Source organism: Anopheles ziemanni, chromosome 3, assembly GCF_943734765.1.
Source record: "Anopheles ziemanni chromosome 3, idAnoZiCoDA_A2_x.2, whole genome shotgun sequence".
Classification (NCBI taxonomy): domain Eukaryota; kingdom Metazoa; phylum Arthropoda; class Insecta; order Diptera; family Culicidae; genus Anopheles; species Anopheles ziemanni.
The window spans coordinates 94,602,056-94,621,327 of NC_080706.1; the positions used below are offsets into that span (position 1 = coordinate 94,602,056).

At 45.0% G+C, this 19,272-nt stretch overlaps 5 protein-coding genes and 1 non-coding gene across 6 annotated transcripts; 4 read left to right on the forward strand and 2 right to left on the reverse strand.

Moving 5' to 3' along the window:
• Positions 1-1,903: 1,903 nt before the first annotated feature.
• On the reverse strand, positions 1,904-3,173 carry LOC131288140 (exosome complex component RRP43-like). Its single transcript, XM_058317252.1, has 4 exons — positions 3,058-3,173; positions 2,520-2,989; positions 2,324-2,444; positions 1,904-2,250 (listed from the first exon to the last, which is right to left on the reverse strand). Exons 1-4 carry the CDS (start codon positions 3,075-3,077, stop codon positions 2,025-2,027), a joined length of 837 nt encoding a protein of 278 aa, XP_058173235.1. The 5' UTR covers positions 3,078-3,173; the 3' UTR covers positions 1,904-2,024.
• Positions 3,174-3,617: 444 nt separating this feature from the next.
• Positions 3,618-6,973, forward strand: LOC131288139 (G2/mitotic-specific cyclin-A). The gene is made up of 6 exons (XM_058317251.1): positions 3,618-4,403; positions 4,489-4,730; positions 4,808-5,233; positions 5,315-5,519; positions 5,587-5,834; positions 5,916-6,973. The coding sequence occupies exons 1-6, from the start codon at positions 4,179-4,181 to the stop codon at positions 6,073-6,075; spliced, it is 1,506 nt and encodes a 501-aa protein (XP_058173234.1). The 5' UTR covers positions 3,618-4,178; the 3' UTR covers positions 6,076-6,973.
• A 1,337-nt stretch (positions 6,974-8,310) lies between these two features.
• On the forward strand, positions 8,311-10,381 carry LOC131288138 (N-acetylgalactosaminyltransferase 6-like). The gene has a single exon (XM_058317250.1). It carries the CDS (start codon positions 8,311-8,313, stop codon positions 10,135-10,137), a length of 1,827 nt encoding a protein of 608 aa, XP_058173233.1. The 3' UTR covers positions 10,138-10,381.
• A 549-nt stretch (positions 10,382-10,930) lies between these two features.
• Positions 10,931-12,002, reverse strand: LOC131285896 (mpv17-like protein 2). The gene is made up of 2 exons (XM_058314750.1): positions 11,723-12,002; positions 10,931-11,656 (listed from the first exon to the last, which is right to left on the reverse strand). Exons 1-2 carry the CDS (start codon positions 12,000-12,002, stop codon positions 11,211-11,213), a joined length of 726 nt encoding a protein of 241 aa, XP_058170733.1. The 3' UTR covers positions 10,931-11,210.
• A 2,798-nt stretch (positions 12,003-14,800) lies between these two features.
• Positions 14,801-14,871, forward strand: Trnag-gcc (transfer RNA glycine (anticodon GCC)). Its single transcript has one exon. It is a non-coding gene; the product is annotated as a tRNA-Gly (tRNA).
• Positions 14,872-15,059: 188 nt separating this feature from the next.
• LOC131287930 (leucine-rich repeat neuronal protein 3-like) lies at positions 15,060-16,682 on the forward strand. The gene is made up of 3 exons (XM_058317025.1): positions 15,060-15,865; positions 15,945-16,337; positions 16,409-16,682. The coding sequence occupies exons 1-3, from the start codon at positions 15,102-15,104 to the stop codon at positions 16,680-16,682; spliced, it is 1,431 nt and encodes a 476-aa protein (XP_058173008.1). The 5' UTR covers positions 15,060-15,101.
• Positions 16,683-19,272: the final 2,590 nt, after the last annotated feature.

Here is a 19,272-nt window from a genome sequence, read left to right on the forward strand (position 1 = left end):
TACAACCTCGTTTATCCATGTCCTGGAGGGGCGGGGGAAATCAGTTTTTTCCTGGTGAAAATATTGTGCACCATTATTAAGGAAGATTGGAAAATGTTTGGTAGTCCAAGTCCGCTACGCGATTAAACTATAGGTGTCTCAAAAGTAGAATACTTCTGGTTTGAGATAATAGTGTTGTTAAAAGAAAAACAAAGAAACATAATGCCGCTAGGCGCAGACGAAAAGATGGTACTCCAAAGGCAGTTTTACACACATCGCGACTTATCAGATTTGGCTGGAAGACAGATCCAGCAATTCTGCCTTGCCGTTAAATTTAAGTCATAGTCAGCGGGGCAGAGAAAGGCTTCTATTTAACTACATTGCATGGGATGAACTGTAAAAAAATGGAAAAAACAAACAAAATAAACCGACCGGCTGTCGGAAATTGTAAAAGTAACCAAGCATATTCATATGAATGCTGCAAAGAAAGAGGTGTGAAGCTGTGGATAATAATTTAAATTTGTTGATATTACTAGTACCGAACGCTGTCTGAGAATGGGAAGAATGATGAAAATAGATCGAAGAATCGACGGTTGAAAGGCATTAGCGGATAATGAAATTCAATATATTTAAGTAATATTATGTGTAAAGCGAAGCATGCAAATGCTGCAAACAGGAACAAACTTCAGCGCTAATTCGCGGATAACGTTTAGATAGACGACTCATAGAAACAGTTCTCGTAACAAATTCTTGCAATTTTCCGTTTTTCGCAGCCACACGCAGGCATGGTTGAGGCAGAAACGTGGTTGGGTAATGCTCATCCTCCTTCCCTTCGCTGCATTGTGCCTAAGTTAGTTGGCGTGTATAACTGGTGCGAATATACCCAGAAAAGATTTTAGTATACGTTTTGTTTTTTTTTTGCGTTCAAATGCGTCAGCATCAGAACTGTGTTCGGCATATCGAAGGATGACACTGAGGACTAACATCCCACCAGAGCGATTAACGTTGTTTTTAGTCGAGTCATTTTTTGCGTAACTTTGATTTTAGTTTACCTCAAGCTTGGCGAATCGGATTGTGTATAGCGGTTAATTAGAAAAACAGAACGAAAATCTAAGCAGCTGACTTTCTTTACTTTTTCTGTAAATAAAATCTATGTTATTTAATGAATTGTACTTTTTTTTCTTCCCTTTTTTGTCTTTCCTGCATTGGTTCATAATCGACAATTATTTGAAAATTGGCAGTTTTCTTCTTTAAAACTGAGTGAAATATTACTTGATTAAAAATCCCTTGATCATTACAATTTAAAAACAAACCTTACACATACCAGTGTTTTTATTACAGTACATGCTTAGTAAAATTAAGCGACCCTGATAGATTACCCATGTAATGTAATATTCAGCGGTAGACGATATGTAACCTTCTTAAAAGATGACTAATTAGGACTTTTGTTTTATTTTAATCTTCAGTTGACTGGTAGCATAAACAGCGCATAAACAGTGTAGCGATGCACATTAAAAACTAAGATGATCCACATGTCATAAAGAAATGAACCTAATAACAACGCTCGTCGTATATGTAATGTAGGATGTACAGGATCTTGTACATGAAGTGTTCAAACTGGCAATGACTACTACTAGCTGCTGATAGCAGCATAAAGAGAGAGAAGGTAGATGGATTATCTTCCTTCCAGATATATAAGTTCACACCAAAGCGTTGGGGAGAATGACGAAAAGTAAACATACATAATTGCGTTAGGGTAGCTTTGAAATTTGATGATGAAGCGGGCTTAAAAGGATGTAATTGTAGCGGAGCAAAAAAAACGGAACTAAATCGCTGTGTGTAATAACGAATGGGTTGGTTAAAGGTTGGCAAAGCAGACGTAAGAAATTTCCTACTACGTATAGGTAACTCACGCTACTTGTCTGTCGATTATTACGAAGGTGTATTTCTGTTACAACTAAAAGTGAATAATGAACTGAATCCTAATTAAATTGAGCTACAATTGAAGCATGGAGTAGTATTTGATTACATTATTGCTCATCATATTATTTCATTTTATTTTGTTTTCTCTTTTGCAAAATGCTACTCATCATATTTTTCACCGACTTTTCCCGTTTCATCGCACTAGCGGTGCAGGTTTGGAGCATTTCACCATCCATTGATTGTCCTCCGGACTGGTTGAAGAAGCTGATTTTTTCGTCGGTCATCGTTACAGTTAGTGTCGTAGTGGCAAGCTTTTCCTCTTCCGCCGTAGGATCGCTAATAGTTCGCCTAAAAGATGAAACGAGATGAGAAGTTGTGTTCGAATGTTTCACAACTAGAAATCACCGTAATATAAACATACCCGGCTATTACAACGAATGAAGTCGGCACGGGAACCGAATGCACGGTAAGTGGTGTGAGAGAAGACATATCGGTCACCGTTTCATCCGTATCGCTGTTGTGCTTGACTTTGGGAAGTTTTACTGTGCATGGAAAAGATCATCATTAAAAGGCTGCGAATTCTTTTTCGCATATAAGTTCAAGATTTTTCTACCGACCCGTCTGCAATGCTGCAACAAGAGCTATGACAGCCGCATCAAAAATACAACCATCGTGATCTAAGCAAACTAAATCGCAGTATAAAACCCACACCAGCTTTCCGGCGGTAATGCACAGGTCCTGCAGGTCGATACACCGTGAATTGATCACGATGTCCGCTAGTGATTGACTGTGAACTTGAGCCTCATCACATGGCGGCCCGGGTCGGTAGGCAGGCGATGATACTGGCGATATTTCCACGTTTGGCACCAGGTAGCCCACGTTCGGTTCGAGCGCTTTAGGGACTGCCAGCTCTGCTTTAATGCCACAAACCACGGTCGTATTGCCGATCTTGACTATCGCAGAACCATCGGCACTGTTGATCACATCGTAGCTGATCGCTAATGGTCGGAGCTCTTCAAGCAAGCGGCCATCCGGACGAATATCTTTTTCCAAATAATCCTTGTAGTACTTTACAGGATGAAGAAGCCTGCCAAAAGGGTGGTAAAGGGAAAGTTATGAAACGACGATTCTGGAAGATAAATTAAATCAACATACTTGAATGTTTTCAGATCCATCACCGACAACGAGAAAAACGTTGTTATGCGTTGAACACTTTCTGTTGTTGTTATTGTTACAATATGTTCAAGCCGCAAAGTGAGGTTAGAAGCTGTCAGTTGTGATTGTCGGTTGTGTGCTGTAAGTACCACCGTGCAAGAAACCCATGGTTTGGTGGCTACCAATAAATTCTAACATTACATTTGGCATGTAATGGTAGGCGATAAAAAAGCAAATTATGTATCAACATATTTAACAATATAATAATATAAACAGCCCTTTAGATACTTGTACTAAAAATTGAAAACAATTCAACTTATCGGTATCTGCCAGATGGGTTGATGTTCCAATTCCGGACATACTACCATAGTCGATGTCCATCACAATGACTGCCCAACGTTTCGCACGGAAATATGAGATATATGTGTCTCGCTTGCACACCCGTCCGCGGTCGCAATGCTTCTATGACGTCATGAAGTGTTGCAAGACCACGCCATGAGGTACGGCCCAGTTCGACCGTTGACAGCTGTTGTAAACTCCCTCCATTTGATTGGCAGATCTGTTTGAAAAAGGAAGCGCATCTCATCGCATCATCGCTGCCGCTGGTGAGGGAAGCATAAGTTTGTTTCGTCAAAATTGTACTTTGTGAAACGTTTTTCGTGTTTCCCGAATGTATGTAACAAAGTAAAATTGTGATTCGTTTACCTGGAAACGTGGAATAGTGTAGTCTGTTTCGAAGAAACGACACAAAGCCCGAAAAGGAAAATGTCCTTTTGAGACGCGTTCTCCAGGCAAGGGTGTACAGTACGGAACGGCGCGCACGCACGCATTTTCTTGGCGTGGAGAAAAGTGTTAAAATTTTGTGGATTCCCAAAGTAGTAACTTCTTCGTTAAATTAGACGGAGCCTACAAGCATATCGGCATTCCAATAAATCCCCGTAGCACATCCTTTTGCCGACGCCATCGGCAACGCAAAAAGAGTGTTCCGCGCACACAAACACACATACGCACAGCAAGGCGCTGACGCAGCCTCCATCGCAACATCCATTTTATTAACTTCGGCCCGAAAGCGATCGTAGTAGTCTGTGCGTAGAGACAATACGAAAGATTTGATTTGAAAAATGGCGACTTTCCGAGTGCACGAAGACTTGGAGAAGGAAAACCGCCTCAATGCTCCCGCTGGCGGCAAGAAAGCGACCGTTCCTTTAGGAACACTGAATCCTGTGGTGGCCCAGGCCGGTAAAAATCAGGCCTTGCAAACCGGCACACTTCTGCAGCAGCAGCGGACCATGTTCAGCGTACTGAACAATGTTCAGCCGGGAAACGTCCCGAATGCAGAAAAGGCGGTAAGTTCAAATTGTGCCCTCTTCGCGCATGCGCAGCGGTTATTAAATGTTTGAATCGTCTTGGTTTTTAATCTCAATCAAGCAGGTCAAAGAAGCGAAGGGAAAACTACAACATCAGCGTGCTGCCGGAGCCGTACTGTTACCGAAGGTAGGAGATGAAAATGGTATCGAACCGAAAGCGCCTGGCCTGCAGGCGAAGGTTGCCCAGAAGTCGGTGGTTACCGTCACTTCAGAGGTGTTGCAAGCATTCCAGGTGTACGATGAATCGAAAGAAAATTTGACTCACCTAAATGTTGCTAAAAGAGAAGAGGTTCACCATGAGAAACGGTGAGTACAATGTTGATGATTACCTGCTGTATCGATGATAAACATTGGTGTTTTTATGGCATTTTTCATTCCATCAGGGGACCGCTGCAGGAGATTAAAAATGTGGATTTGCTGGAAACACCCATGTCGGTCAGTGAAAGCTACTCTCCGATGTCGGTAGACAAGTCGTCGAGTGTCATCGTTGTCGAAGATGTTCCGATCCCGAGAAATGACCGTGAACGGTTCTACGAGGTAGAAGATTATCAGCAAGACATTTTGATGTATCTGAAAGAGGCGGAGCGACGAAACCGTCCGAAACCGGGGTATATGCAGAAGCAAACCGATATTACCCACTCTATGCGCACCATTCTGGTGGACTGGCTAGTGGAGGTGTCGGAAGAGTACAAACTACACGGCGAAACACTGGCCCTTGCCGTTTCCTACATCGATCGGTTTTTAAGCTTCATGTCGGTGGTTCGTGCGAAGTTGCAGCTGGTCGGCACTGCGGCCTTGTTCATTGCAGCGTAAGCAGACGATTTTAACCATTATACTTCTAGATAGATACAATTGAACACATTTTCATGGCTAACTCTTCTTTAAAACAGTAAATACGAGGAAATCTACCCACCAGATGTAGGCGAATTCGTGTACATCACCGACGACACGTACACCAAGACTCAAGTCCTGCGCATGGAGCAGTTGATTTTGAAGGTCCTTTCCTTTGACCTGACCGTACCGACTTCATTGGTATTCACCAATCTCTACTGCGTGATGAACGACCTACCGGATAAAGTTAAATTCTTGACCATGGTAAGATCATTTGGGTTTGCCCGTTGAATCTTCTCCCACTTATATTTATTTTCCCGATCGTTTATAGTATATTTGCGAGCTTTCGCTACTGGATGCTGATCCCTACTTGACGTACGTCCAATCGGAAATTGCAGCCGGCGCGTTGGCTTTAGCACGTCGTGCGCTCGACCTTCCGATGTGGTCGAAAATGTTGGAAAACAATATCGGCTATCGGCTGTCGGCTTTGAAGAACATTATACTGGATTTAAGCAAGACCCACAACGCCGCAGCTTCCACCCAGCAGCAAGCAATACAGGAAAAATACAAGTCGAAAACGTAAGCAATTATTTCTCGTGAATCTACAACCAATTTCTTAATTTAAATTCTGTACGTGCCATGTCTTTTTTTATGTTTCAGTTATAAGGAAGTTGCATTCCTTCCGGCTGCCATTCTGACTGAAGACACATTTGATAAAATTTGCGATCTGCTTTCTTCCTCATCGACGACCGCAGTCACTTCCAATCAGCAAGGAAAAGACATTGCGGCCGGACAGAAAAATAGCATAGTGTTCGTCTAAATGGCAGGACGCTTAGATGATCAGCGCTTAATTGGGTTCTTGTTTCGTTAATGATTATTCTTTTGCATATTTATACTTTTTTATGTTCGAACTCAGATCACATACAATTCGTGCCGCAGGAATCTACACCTTTAGTGTGCAACCGTCAGTTTTTTTTTGTCATAATTTATTTGTAATACCGTAATGTGCTGTATTATTTCATATGGTTTTACAATGAGACGTAGCTTTCCTATTTATACCAATTTGCGTTATGATTGCCATTTTCGAGCTTTTTTTTAATTTGTTTTTGTATCAATTTACGATCAGAGAACTTTTCGGCACATCAAAACAACCAGAGTTTAGTGAGTTAAAAACAACGAAGACGATCGCACGAGACCATTCGTGAAATAAGCCTAGTTTTGTCCCAGTTTTGTCAAAGATAAAGGCAGCAGATCCCGTTCGAGGAATGTATTGAAACGTCGGTTGTAGTTCGTCGTCTGACAATTTGGCATAAACGCGCGAAGCACATAGCAATAAGTAAACTTTGGTAGTTTCTGAACTAATTTATAGGATTTAAGCATCTTGAGAGTTGAGTCGAATCTACTTGACCGCATCCAGGAGGTGACCATTTTTCCTGGAGCACAGTAACTAACACGCTTGAGAGGAGCAGGGAATGAACAAATTGAGGCGGGTGCCCATGACAAGGATTTGCTAGCGTTTTACCAAATGGTAACGGGCCAGAACGGCAGATCAAATGAACAAATGTAGCTTTTCCAGCACACGTAACTGTTAAGAATCTTTTTATATTAGGAAATTCGACGCTAGAATTATTTTGTTATACAATTTACATCGAAATAAAACACTTAGCGAAAGAGGTCGTTCACGCCGTCGCAAAATCGTTTGAACTGAAATAAACCAATGAGGAAATAAGCCTTCTTTTATCTTTTTTTCAATAATCAACCCTTCAATCAACAATAATCAATAATTAATTTAAAAAATTCTGTTGGTTAACTTTAATCGATCCACCCATATGGGGAGTATTATAATGTCTCCAAGGTGTGTGGTCGACGTTTTCAAGTAATTAATTGATAAAAGTATGCGAGGAGAGAATGTTTCATCAACGAAACTGAACATGTCCGAGTTTGAGAGTTAACAACTGTTTGCTTGGATGCAGAACATGCAGTGATTTACCTGTCATCTGCTTCATGTGATGGTTTTGTCAAATGCGGTATTGTGGATGAGAGGTCGGTAGGAGAATCAAGTTTCACAAACTTTGCCAACCAAACTGGTGTCGCTTCAAATAATCGTTTCAGACGATGGGACTTTTTTGTTATGCTACCGAACCGACAGTGGCCGTATTTACATAGGTGTTTTTGTTTCCCGGGTGGGATAAAAAATGCGGTGCTGTGAACAGGTTTTTGCTGCTAAGTAATGGCTTGCGTATATTCGTCTAGTGCCGCTTAATCTGATTGAATCCAATCAACTAGTAAATTTGGTCAACGTGCCCCGACCGCAACGGGGGAACGGATTGTTCTGCGTGCCAAGCACCGTGTGTGCCTACCATGTGGGTAGTATGAAATGAATTGTCTCATGAGTTCATAACAACAACGCGTCTTTGCTGACTGAACAGTTCCCAAAACAACACGACGCGGACCACTTGTTGCTGCTATCTCTTCGCTGCAGTAAACACTACACGTCTACATTAGGATTGGGGCACGTCGTCGTATCAGATCGCGCGCGGTGGATAGTGAAGGGGTTGGAAATTCAGGTTGCCGAATTGCTTCCCATTCTCTTCCATTCTTCCCGGGGAAAGTTCTTATGATGAAAGGTAAGATGCGGGGCGCATAAGAAGGATGACCCGTTATACCGGTTTTCAATTTCGTGTTCTTTTACCTGTCCTGAAATTTGCCAGTCAAGTGAAAGGTGCTGCTGCTCTGCTCGTCGTTTGGAAGTAAGGATGCTGCAATCGACCCAATAGTCGAAGAACTGAAGCATACACCCCGGAATTCGAAGTGCAGCTGTGTGTCCTCTGTGTGTGAAGCGTGTGTTATAGGAGTACGGATCGTGGTCACTGGAATCGAAACTGCCAGCTCATCGTAGTTTTGTACCTGTTCTTGGGTCGTAGTACTGCTTGGAATTAAGCATCGGGTTGATTATCGAAAAGGTAAGGAAGGCTAATGCTGTTTTACAGTATCCAAGAATAGATTCTTACTCCGGATGTCGGATGTTTTTTGCGTCCTTTGATGTAGCATCAAGATGAGGCGAAACCTGCGTACCCTGATCAAGTACGTGTTTGTATCTGGAGGCGTGCTGCTGTTTCTAACCCTCATCATACGCTCGTTCTCGGTGGACAACAAACAGCCATCTTTGAATGGTTTGTTCGGTCAGGCCGAATCCTTGATACAACACGCCCGAGAAGGATCGTTCTTCAACGAACCGGCGAAAAATGTCCTGCAGAAGCGGATCGATTGGCATAACTATGAGCTCATCCACGAGGAGGCCAAACGGGTCGGCATCGGCGAGCAGGGAAAGGCGGGCCATTTAAGTGAGAAAGAGGCGGAAATGAAGGACAAGCTGTTTAAGAAGAACGGTTTCAACGCGGTGCTGAGCGACCTGATTTCGCTCAATCGCTCTTTGCCGGACATCCGGCACCGTGGTTGCCGCAAAAAGCAGTACCTCAGTGAGCTGCCGACGGTGAGCGTGGTGGTGCCGTTTTACAACGAACACTGGAGCACGCTGCTCCGAACGGCGGCCAGTGTCCTCCTCCGGTCACCCTCGGAACTGATCGCGGAAGTCATACTCGTCGATGACTGCAGCACGAAGGAGTTTCTGAAGGACCAGCTGGATCAGTTTGTGGCGGAAAACATGCCCAAGGTGAAGATAGTACGGTTGCCGGAAAGGTCCGGGCTGATCACTGCCAGACTCGCGGGTGCCAAGGTGGCCACGGCCGATGTGTTGATATTTCTTGATTCACACACGGAAGCGAACGTTAACTGGCTGCCCCCGTTGCTTGAGCCGATCGCTGAGGACTACCGTACGTGCGTTTGCCCCTTCATCGACGTAATCGATTGGGACAATTTTGAGTACCGAGCGCAGGATGAAGGTGCTCGGGGGGCCTTCGATTGGAAGTTCTTTTACAAGCGACTCCCGCTGCTGCCAAAGGATCTTCAGAACCCCACGGAGCCGTTCGAGAGTCCGGTGATGGCGGGCGGGTTGTTTGCCATCAGCGCAAAGTTTTTCTGGGAACTCGGAGGGTACGACGAGGGACTGGACATCTGGGGCGGTGAGCAATACGAGCTGAGCTTTAAGATCTGGCAGTGTGGCGGTAGGATGTACGATGCACCGTGTTCCCGCGTCGGCCACATCTACCGAGGTTACGCACCGTTCGGTAATCCGCGCAAGAAAGACTTCCTCACGCGAAACTACAAACGTGTCGCCGAGGTGTGGATGGACGAGTACAAGGAGTATCTGTACATGCGCGATCGGAAGAAGTACGAAAACACGGACGTGGGTGACATCTCGAAGCAGCTGGCCATCCGGGAGAAGCTGCAGTGCAAACCGTTCAAGTGGTTCATGACGCACGTTGCGTTCGATCTGGTCGAAAAGTATCCCCCGATCGAGCCGCCCGATTTCGCCAACGGTGCCATCCAGAGTGTGCCCCATCCGGCCCTTTGCGTGGACACGCTCAACAACGGCGAGAAGGGTACGATCGGGCTGTACTCGTGCGCGGAAGACAAGAAGCAGCCGCAATCGAACCAGTTCTTCCAGCTCTCCTGGCACCGCGATCTGCGCATCAAGTTCGGCGAGATGTGCTGGGATGTGTCGGAGAGTGTACCGAATGCGAAGATTCTGCTCTACCACTGTCACGGCGGTCAGGGCAATCAGTTGTGGCGGTACGAGCCGGACAGTCAGATGCTGAAGCAGGGAAAGAACAATCGCTGCCTGGACATGGACCCGACCACCCGGGCGGTGTTTGTGAACCCGTGCGATGGGGCCAATCCGCGTCAAAAGTGGCGCTGGGGTTTCGTGAACGCGACCTCCATCGCCCAGTGGGACACGTACGGAGCGAAGGTGATTGAATGATCGGCCATCAGGTAAACAAAAGTCTTTCGGATTCGATTTGAAAACAGTGGACGAAACACGAATCAGGACACTTTCAAATTGCTTGCCAACGACATAGAGAACTAATTTGTGTGTGATCTGACCATCTATTTTAAACATTTTGGTGTACGAATAGTAGAATTCGCAAATATCCTAAAAGGCAGCTTCTAACGTATATCTCATCACATTTGGCTTTATCAGTCTTATTTTTAGTTAGTAAAACATTTTGGAAGAATTTCGGATACGTTTTCCATTAAATTCGGTAAGGGAAAAAAGGGCTTCTCTTGCCGAAGCATATGCAAGTATTAGACGATCTGTGGGTTGAACTGTACTTAATTTGGTTTAAAAAAATTAATCCTAAATTGATAGATTTTTAATACTAGAAGGTTAAACTAAGTTGTGGTTCGTGGTACATCAAACTGCGTTAAAATGATGGGCCGTTCGCATTAAATTAGATTTAAAATGTACGGTGACAGTTTTGCTCAATTTAAAACCCAGAAAAACAGATTTCCAAACTACAATTTCGTACACTGTTTTTTAACTACTCTTTGGTTGTGAAAGTTAAAATTCGTGTGAAGAATGACAAAAAAGAAAAGACAAGAACGAAAACAATCATTTGCTCAAGGACTGTTAAGGACACTTCGCGTCCCCTAGGAGATTTTATTTTACATGTTTGCCATACTTTCTAATTCCGAGTACATTATACCCGCACTGTACATTTAGTAACTCACTTTGTCGCAAGATTTCTTCCCCCCCTCCGGTTTACTACCTACCCGTGGCGATGCCGACACAGCGCACAAAATCTGAGCAATAAACAAGTATTACTATCGTTCGGTGGTCCATTTCGTCGGCGATAAATCACCTGTGGACGCAAAAGGTCTTAGAACAAGGCAATAATACAACTAGGATAAAATAGGATATACAATAACGAATACGGAGAACGGAGGGTATATTAAGTACATCCACGTGAGAGTAAGAATGTTTGTTGGGGGAAACTAAATAATCGTTGAAGAAATTAATCAACTCGTACTATTCTTTACCGTATGTGTTTAGTATCACGAATCTTTGGCCGTCTTTTTGTCCTTTCCCTCGGTTCCGCCATCACCGCCGGTGATGAGTGAAACCAAATCGTCGTTATGCTTAATGTAGCAAAGGAACACATTGTACAGCATGGTGATGCCGTTGATGTACAGCACACGATACTTGGGACTGAGAAGGTAAAAGTTGATGAACTGCGTCGGTGGCCACACGAGCCAGTCGGCCATGTAGATCGTCCAGTATTTGTGCCTCAGTTCGTCGGTGCAGTCGCGGACGGAGGCGCCCTCGAGCAAGCCGGCACTGTAGAGGTAGGTTATGATGAAGATCGGCGAGATAACGAACTGATCGATGCCAATCTTCTTAAACACCGTGCGCACGCTTGCCCCGGGCAGCAGAACGTCCATCCACTTGTACAGGTAATGATGCAATGGGCCTTGTGAAATTCCAACGAGTGTCATGTTAACTGCAAAAAAAAAACCCAATGGCCATGAATGAATCGATCTACCAAACTCGAGTGAAAAATGCTTACAAACTCTCCGCCAGTCGTATCCGGTAGAAGGTGCCGTATGATCCCGTCGCATCTCAATCTCCTGCGCCGCAATGTCTCCAAGCATCATCAGCACCCCGGAACTGACGGTGTTGGTCACGAGGAGATAGCGCCCGAACAGTAGCCTCCAGATGCGCTCTATTTTATTATGGTCTGACGATGGAGCCTTACTGCTAAAGGCCACTCGAAGCCATGGAGCTTTTGCCAATGACCGTTGCTGACCATAGAAGAAACCACGACAAACGAGCGCACGCGAAAGCATTTCTGATGCAAGTGAAATCCACACTGAAGTCAGAGCCACCTGCCGATTAAAAGATGGGTCCTTTACGAGATCATTCTTAGGCCTGGACGGGGTAGGGTGCAGGTGCTAAAGCAAACAGCGGACAACCAGAACCAAGGGGGGTGCGAAATAGATGTTTAACACACAGGCAAAAGTTGTTATAACTTGCGTAATATTTTATATTTTTCTAGCAATTGGTGTTTTGTTTATCTGCTGTCAATTTTGGCAGCTAGCGAGTGCTGGCAGTAAAGTGACAGCATTCTCGGATTGGGCTCAAGCTGGATTGAGTAGAATGTTACTTTTCGTGTCTCAAAATTGCTATTTTCGTTCCTTAAAAAAGATAATAACCGTACTCAGTATTCCTTTATCATCCTAAAAGGTTATAAACTTGTACCAGAAAATTCCACACTTTCCACCCGAAAGTCCCGCTCCCCGAGATTGTTTGGGTAGTCCAGTCACGTTACGATCATGTTCGGCGCCTCGCGCATCACGATGCCCAGCACTGTCAGTTGCTGATCTTTGTTGATCGCGAATAGTCGCGGCGCAGAGGAATGATCGCATTCTAAGCAAAATTGTTAGTGGAGCGTCTATCTTCGGTGGAATTGATCGATCGATGGAACTGGAACATAATGGGCTACGCAGTGAAAACAAATAATAAACACAACGCCAACTATTACAAGGTCATCTGTTGGAGCGCGTGGTGCTAGTGAACGGAAAAGAAAAAAAAATCGCAAACTGTACCCATTTATGCGTTTCTCCCGCCCGTCGAGTGTGTTGGCGGTTTTAAAACACCATGCTTGTCCTTGACCAATAGACAAATGCGGCAGCCGTTGTGCACACCTTAACTCGTGTGCGTGTGTGTGATTTGAAGTTCGATCACTCCGATCATTCATGGCCCTTCATCTACTTCGCGAGCAAGGCGAGCCACCTTGGATCGAAGCTACCCTTGGAGTATGGTTTGGATAAACGCAGAATGAAAATCACCCAGCAGTGGCTCCATCTCACCGGAGAAAATGAATCCCAACGCCAACGAGGAAAATAGCGGGTCTTTTCGGTATCGTGCCGAGTGATAAGATAACGAACACCTAAACGCTGTGAAACACCCCGCACATCCAGCCCGCGCCCTGTGTTTGGCAAGGGGTGTCCTAAGGGAAAAAGGTGTTCACTATGTTTCGGGCGCGTTATCTACGGCCAAACGGTTACTCATACGTTTACTCCGCCAGCAACACGATTGGCGTAAGGTGACACATTACTCCATACGGGCCAGAGCGTTTGGCCAGACCGTAACTGTACTTACTGGCGAGAATAGTCCCGGAGTTTTGTAGCTTTAGGACCCTTAAAGGGAGGGCAGTGAAAGTGCAATCACGCCAAGAATAAGTGAAAGTGTTCTCTACGCCGCATGATTCTTTGGAAGCGAAGGTTACTTTGACTTTCAAACTTTAAAAGTGTGACGCGTGGTCTCGCGGGTGTTTGAGTATTCCTAGTCGTTAAGATGCATTCAGTCGGAAGAAGATGTTGGGCCAGTTTGCCCTTGGTGCTCGTGATTGGTGTGGTACTGCAGATGCATAATCCGGAACCTGTCTACGCATCCCCAGACGAGGTAAGAAGTTAGTACGTGTTTTAGCCACTGCACTTCTCTTAGTCACAGTACTTCGAGCGAACTCTGCACATTTCGTCATGTTTCAGTATTTTGCTGCGCCTAGAGGCACTTAGCTGTGCTAGAGGCAATATTTGTTCTTATCAAATAAAGTATCTAGCGAAAATACGTGACAGACCATCGAAAATATCTCACCAAGACGGTGGAATTTCGTGGAATTTTGTGCAGCTAATTCCCACCTGTACGTTGGATCTTAAGCCTAGCTGCGTAGATTTTGCCAGTATCAGCAAATAGAATTTCTTCGTGAACTTCGATGGTTTGCCGCCGTGTGCCCTAGGCTCGTCCCGTTTTGCCGTTATCTTATCGACAGGCGGATCCATCGAGCTCTCTTGCGTTTACCGATCCGATAACGAAGAAAAAACCAACGAAAAAAAAAATACTATGGGTCACCTGCAGGTCCATACGCTAGAAGGGCTTAAGTGTGATCAGCACAAACCAACTACGGCAAACACCACCGAGGAAAAAGTGGTTCATGTTGGTTTAGGCGCAAACATTAGATTTCAATTCCGGTAGCAGAGTGTATATAAGGCGGTGAAAAACGGGCATTGCCGGTTTTTAAAGATAAAATGAGGATTAGTCGAAATTGAGTTGCGTCGGTTGACACTGACTCTGGGAGAAGCATGTAACTTTCAAATTGGTTGTGAGATGTGAGCCGCAAATTATCCTCTGCTGTCAGTCGTTGTGCAATTTACCGATGATAATTTGATGATTAATGGGAGCAAATTGTCAAGTGCTTAGGTACTGAGAATATAGAATGACTCATGTGTTTGCCTTTGTATTAGTAATCGATTTATTGCAGATACGGTCAGCAGGAATTAATGTAGCCCGGAACGAGTGTCACTTCCGTTGGTTTCAACCATGTGCCAATCGATATGCGAGTCTGCATTGGAAATTTTCTTCTGATAGCAAACGATAAGAAGTGACCTAATTTTGATGAGTATTTCTTTGAAAATAAAAGAAAATTCCAGAGATGCGAATGACAAATTATTACTTCTATGTGAATGACCGGTCAAACAACTGATCATTCATCGGAGTTGAAATGTATTAGACAACTTACATCCTAGACACGATCTTAGTAGGCTTAAAATAATCTGATGGGTATAAAGATCCCAAGTGGTAAGATGCATCGGTGGTTCAGTGGTAGAATGCTCGCCTGCCACGCGGGCGGCCCGGGTTCGATTCCCGGCCGATGCAGGAGATAATCTTTTTTACACCATTCATTCATTTTTATTCGTTCTGATTCATCACACGATTGATAATTGGTATGCTAAACCCATTTTGGTATGTTAAAATCTGGCCTTGAAACGGGTTAATGCTATTACCACATTCGATCAACGATAGAGTTTACTTTTTTTTACATTTATTTATAGACAAACACGACCGAAGCTAGCACAACGCCAACGACAACGACAACTCCAGCATGGATGCCATACGTAGAGGAGGCTTCAAAAAATGGAAGTCCATCGACGCTGACGTCGAAGCTTTGCACAAACTGCACGTGCGACGCTGACACCGGAACGTTCGATTGCACCAGCAAGCAGCTCGGCCCGAACACGTATTCCGCCGAAGCCTGGCAGTCGCTGAACGGGACCGGATTCGTCGCCAAACGGCTCCTGCTGGTATCGACCGGACTGAAGCATGTGACCAGCTTCCCGCCGATGAACGTGACGATGCTCGACCTGAGCCATAACGAAATCGTTACGATCGAAGCAAGCTGCTTCATCAATCTCACCGAGCTGGAGATTCTCGATCTGTCGCACAATCTCCTCACGACCGAAGCCCTCACGCCGGAGATCTTCGAGGGGCACTACTCGCCCATCACGTTCGAGCCGCTGGAGAAACTGCGCGTCCTGCGGCTCGGTGCCAATCAGCTGCATTCGCTCAATGCGGACCTGTTCGAGCACCTGCCGGCACTGCAGGAGCTCAGCCTCGAGCTGAACACGTTCAAGGTGATCGACCACCAGTCGGAGGTGGCCATTGCCGGCATCGCCGGGCTGGTCAGCCTGGACTTGAGCTACATGGAGCTGGAGGCGATCCCGAAGTACTTACTGCACACGCCGCGCAGCCTTCGGTACCTTAATCTGACCGGCAATCTGCTGAAAGAGGTTCCCGAAGCCCTTAACTACGCCGTCGGTCTCCAATGGCTCAGCTTGGACGAGAACCCCATTCCTGCGATCGTGTTGGGCAAGTGAGTGGAACGCCTCGAGGAAAATCATCCGTCAACGATCGGATTGCGTAATACGCGCGTTTGATTTTTATATTTTTAGCGAGTTTCCAAAACTCAAAAACCTTACCTACCTAAGCCTCTCCTATATGACCGAGCTGAAGATGATCGGACGCGGGGCGTTCCGCGGGCTCGAGTCGCTGGAGGAGATCCACATTACCAACAATCCGCACCTGAGCTACCTCCACGGGCAGGCGTTCGTGCGCAACGACACCGACAACCCGGAGCGGTTCGATTGGCCGCCGGTGAAGCGATTTTTCATGCACAACAACAACATCTCCTACCTCGACGCCCAGCTGCTTGTCCAGTGGGACTCGATGGAGGTGGTTGACATTCGCGTCAATCCGTGGGCATGCGATTGCTCCAACCGCTGGCTGCTGCTCACGTTGCTTCCCATCATCGAGCGTACGACGCCGGCCATCCTGAACAATATCGAGTAAGGCCACCACGACGACGTCGACACACGTCGATCGAGCTACTAAGTGCATTCACATCCCTCATTTGCAGATGCTCGAGTCCGAAGCAGATGGCGGGCCAGTCGATGGTCGACTTGGAACACAAACATTTCCACATGCGGTGCCCGGATGGGGCCGGAAACAACCCGTCGAACGATGGGGCCCTGCTGATGGGACTTCTCATCGGTGTACTGATTGCCATTCCCTTCACAGCGGCCATTTGGTGCGTGTACCGGCGCGGTTGCTTTGGTCTTTTCGGCCGGTCCAGCCCAGCGGCCTATTCGCGCGCCTTCTACAGTCGAACCACGCTCAATGAGGAGTTCTAAGCGAGAGATTTGCAGCCAAACACGTGCGCGAGTGAAATTCCCATTTCTCTGAAACGTGCAAACTACAACTTTTGAACCATGGTTTTATTATTGTTGTTCCACATTGTGCCTTTTTTACCCCCTGTGAATGTGTTGCGAGAAACCAAATAAAGACATTTTAGTTTTTATCAAACTTTTAACATTTCTATGTTATAAAGTGATCGGGTGTATGTCTTTTACAGCAGTAATGGTTTATGTCTCGGATTCATCGTAGCTATGTAGATATGTAGAGCATCCTAGAAGGCTGGGAATATACCAGCAGCTCTGATATAAGCGGTTGAAATGAAATTCACAATGGAGGGATTGCGCTGCAGCTCACATGACATAACTACCAAAAACAAAAGTAATGTCCACAATCTAATACTAATATACTCGAGAGGAAGAAAAATCAGCAATTTTATGTGTTTTAAAATGTCGTTTACTAGCAGTGTTCTCCTCCTTGGCTGCATCCATGGTTTTAGACAAACATACACGGGTTTTTTTTTATTCGTTTCCTTTCCGTTTTGGTCGCTTACAATTCTTACTTGTTAAATGCGTTCCTTGCCTTGCGCCGTTATATTAAAAGCGTATACAGCACCCTAATAGTAACAGTTTGCTTTTATCCCCCCAGCGCCCCCTTTTCCCTTCCTTCCTCTCCATCCGAAGCGAGTTAGATTTGTGTTTTTTCTTTTCAATGTTTTGTCTAGAAGGGTTTAGAGTTTTTGTACAACATCGTAGTCATCGTGGGTACACACAACACGCCCAAAACCTGCGCGAGAACAGAAGCAAAAGCCGTGTGGTTTCGTGTTTTACTTGTGTATTTTTTTTTTCCTGTTCAATATGTACACTTAGGCTACACACCGTATAATACGCTCTATTGTCTGACCTATGCTCTAGCCTTCTTCTGTGCTATACATCTTTGCCTCTCTGAATCCCTCCCCCCGGTGGGGGCAGCTTTCCTTTGCTTTTCCGACGGCTGTTCTGGCTCATGCACATTCGAGGTCTACTATGATTTGAGTAATATACTCAATACTCTGTTCCTTAGGTGTACTTTGGAGATCCTCCTTAGACTACTGTTTACATCTAGTGTTACTTCTATTATCGCTAATCAACCAACCTTTCACTTTCAGGAGAAAGTTCACTTTAAATTACATTACATCGCCCCCTGGTTAATCCATTTGCAACGTACAACACATGAAACATGAAACGGGGTCAAAGAAAAGGAAGTGACGAGGAATTGCATCTTTGAACACACTGCTGCCTACTACGTTTCGTTCTGGTCGTCGTTGCCGTCGTAGCCATCGTTACAGCCAACCGTGAGTAAACTTTTTTGGTATGGCGAAAAATAAATTATATAAACACACACACATGCGCTTACACACACACATACACACGTACATTGTTGCTGCGCCAACGATGTGCTCAACGAGAAAGGTTTCGAAAAACAATAAAACGGCGATCTAATTTGAACTTGTGAAAGGCTCTGTACTGTAAAAACACCAGAACCCAAGAAAGATCGCGAATCAACAAAGGAAAAATTCCCCTATAAATTGTAACATTTCCGGTATCCGGCTATGATCGTTGTTCCAAATGAAGAAACTTTCCGAAAGGACACGATATAACCGGAAACGAGAGATGCCCAAACAACAGATCGAAAATAACGAACGAATGGGTCGATCTCGCATTTGTTTGTTAGGTTAGGACGGTTCGACCAAGAGGGTGTAAGAAAACAGCCACCGATGTATGTATGTAGATCGCGGCCATAAATGAACCCGAAACATCTAAACTCCCGGTAACGATCGGCATCGTGATCGCAAGTTAACATGCATCAACACGGAACGCGATGCATCGAACACGAGAGGTTCAGGCAATGCACCCAACGACAGCGCAAGAAACATAGAAACAAAGCTAAGCACAGATTCTAGCGCATGTTTGGACAGATTCAAACAACGCCCGGTTCTTCATAAAGAATAGTTAGGATGTCGTACTGTAACTAATGCAACAGCACGAATGCTATGAGGAAATTCTGGTGCATAAACGGCATCATTAAATCAGTGTTAAGTTAAAATTCAAACGATTAACCCCGTGTGTTATTTTGACTGTGACACTCTCTGGTTCTTTGCCACACACACATCCCTTCTTGATCCTGTATCCTGTGGTTGCTGTGTTGCACGTATTTTTCGTGTTTTTATCGATGCCCCTATCGGCTCCTTCCTTTTTCACGTATATGTACAAATTGGTTTTGGTTTCTTCTCGGCTATGACGACCACGTTGCGGCGGCGGGTTCCCGGTTGAATTGTCCGATGTTGATAAATAACAGTAATGCTACACTAAAGTATAGCTCGCTCGTCTCTACTCGGTAAAAGAATCGCTAAATAAAACGACCAGCCCTTGAATTATACGCTATATTACCACGCTGTACGCTATATATAAATGCTATATATATATATATACAGTACAGCAGGATAAAAATATGATTGTTATCTTGGTGGTACCTTAACTAAAAAAAAACACACACATCCAGGAAATTAGGTTCACAAGTAGTTGGTAGTACGCGCTGGCACTATTGTTT

Excerpts from the sequence above, each read along its gene's own strand:
- LOC131288140 (XM_058317252.1), bottom strand. The coding sequence starts at position 3,077 with ATGGATCTGAAAACATTCAA. Across the intron at positions 2,990-3,057 it reads ATGGATCTGAAAACATTCAA|GCTTCTTCATCCTGTAAAGT; the intron begins GTATGTTGATTT and ends CCCTTTTGGCAG. Across the intron at positions 2,445-2,519 it reads TGTTGCAGCATTGCAGACGG|TAAAACTTCCCAAAGTCAAG; the intron begins GTCGGTAGAAAA and ends TTCCATGCACAG.
- LOC131288139 (XM_058317251.1), top strand. The coding sequence starts at position 4,179 with ATGGCGACTTTCCGAGTGCACGAAGACTTGGAGAAGGAAAACCGCCTC. Across the intron at positions 4,731-4,807 it reads GAGGTTCACCATGAGAAACG|GGGACCGCTGCAGGAGATTA; the intron begins GTGAGTACAATG and ends TCATTCCATCAG. Across the intron at positions 5,234-5,314 it reads GCGGCCTTGTTCATTGCAGC|TAAATACGAGGAAATCTACC; the intron begins GTAAGCAGACGA and ends TCTTTAAAACAG.
- LOC131288138 (XM_058317250.1), top strand. The coding sequence starts at position 8,311 with ATGAGGCGAAACCTGCGTACCCTGATCAAGTACGTGTTTGTATCTGGA.
- LOC131285896 (XM_058314750.1), bottom strand. The coding sequence starts at position 12,002 with ATGCTTTCGCGTGCGCTCGTTTGTCGTGGTTTCTTCTATGGTCAGCAA. Across the intron at positions 11,657-11,722 it reads ATACGACTGGCGGAGAGTTT|TTAACATGACACTCGTTGGA; the intron begins GTAAGCATTTTT and ends TTTTTTTTGCAG.
- LOC131287930 (XM_058317025.1), top strand. The coding sequence starts at position 15,102 with ATGCCATACGTAGAGGAGGCTTCAAAAAATGGAAGTCCATCGACGCTG. Across the intron at positions 15,866-15,944 it reads CCTGCGATCGTGTTGGGCAA|CGAGTTTCCAAAACTCAAAA; the intron begins GTGAGTGGAACG and ends TTATATTTTTAG. Across the intron at positions 16,338-16,408 it reads GCCATCCTGAACAATATCGA|ATGCTCGAGTCCGAAGCAGA; the intron begins GTAAGGCCACCA and ends CCTCATTTGCAG.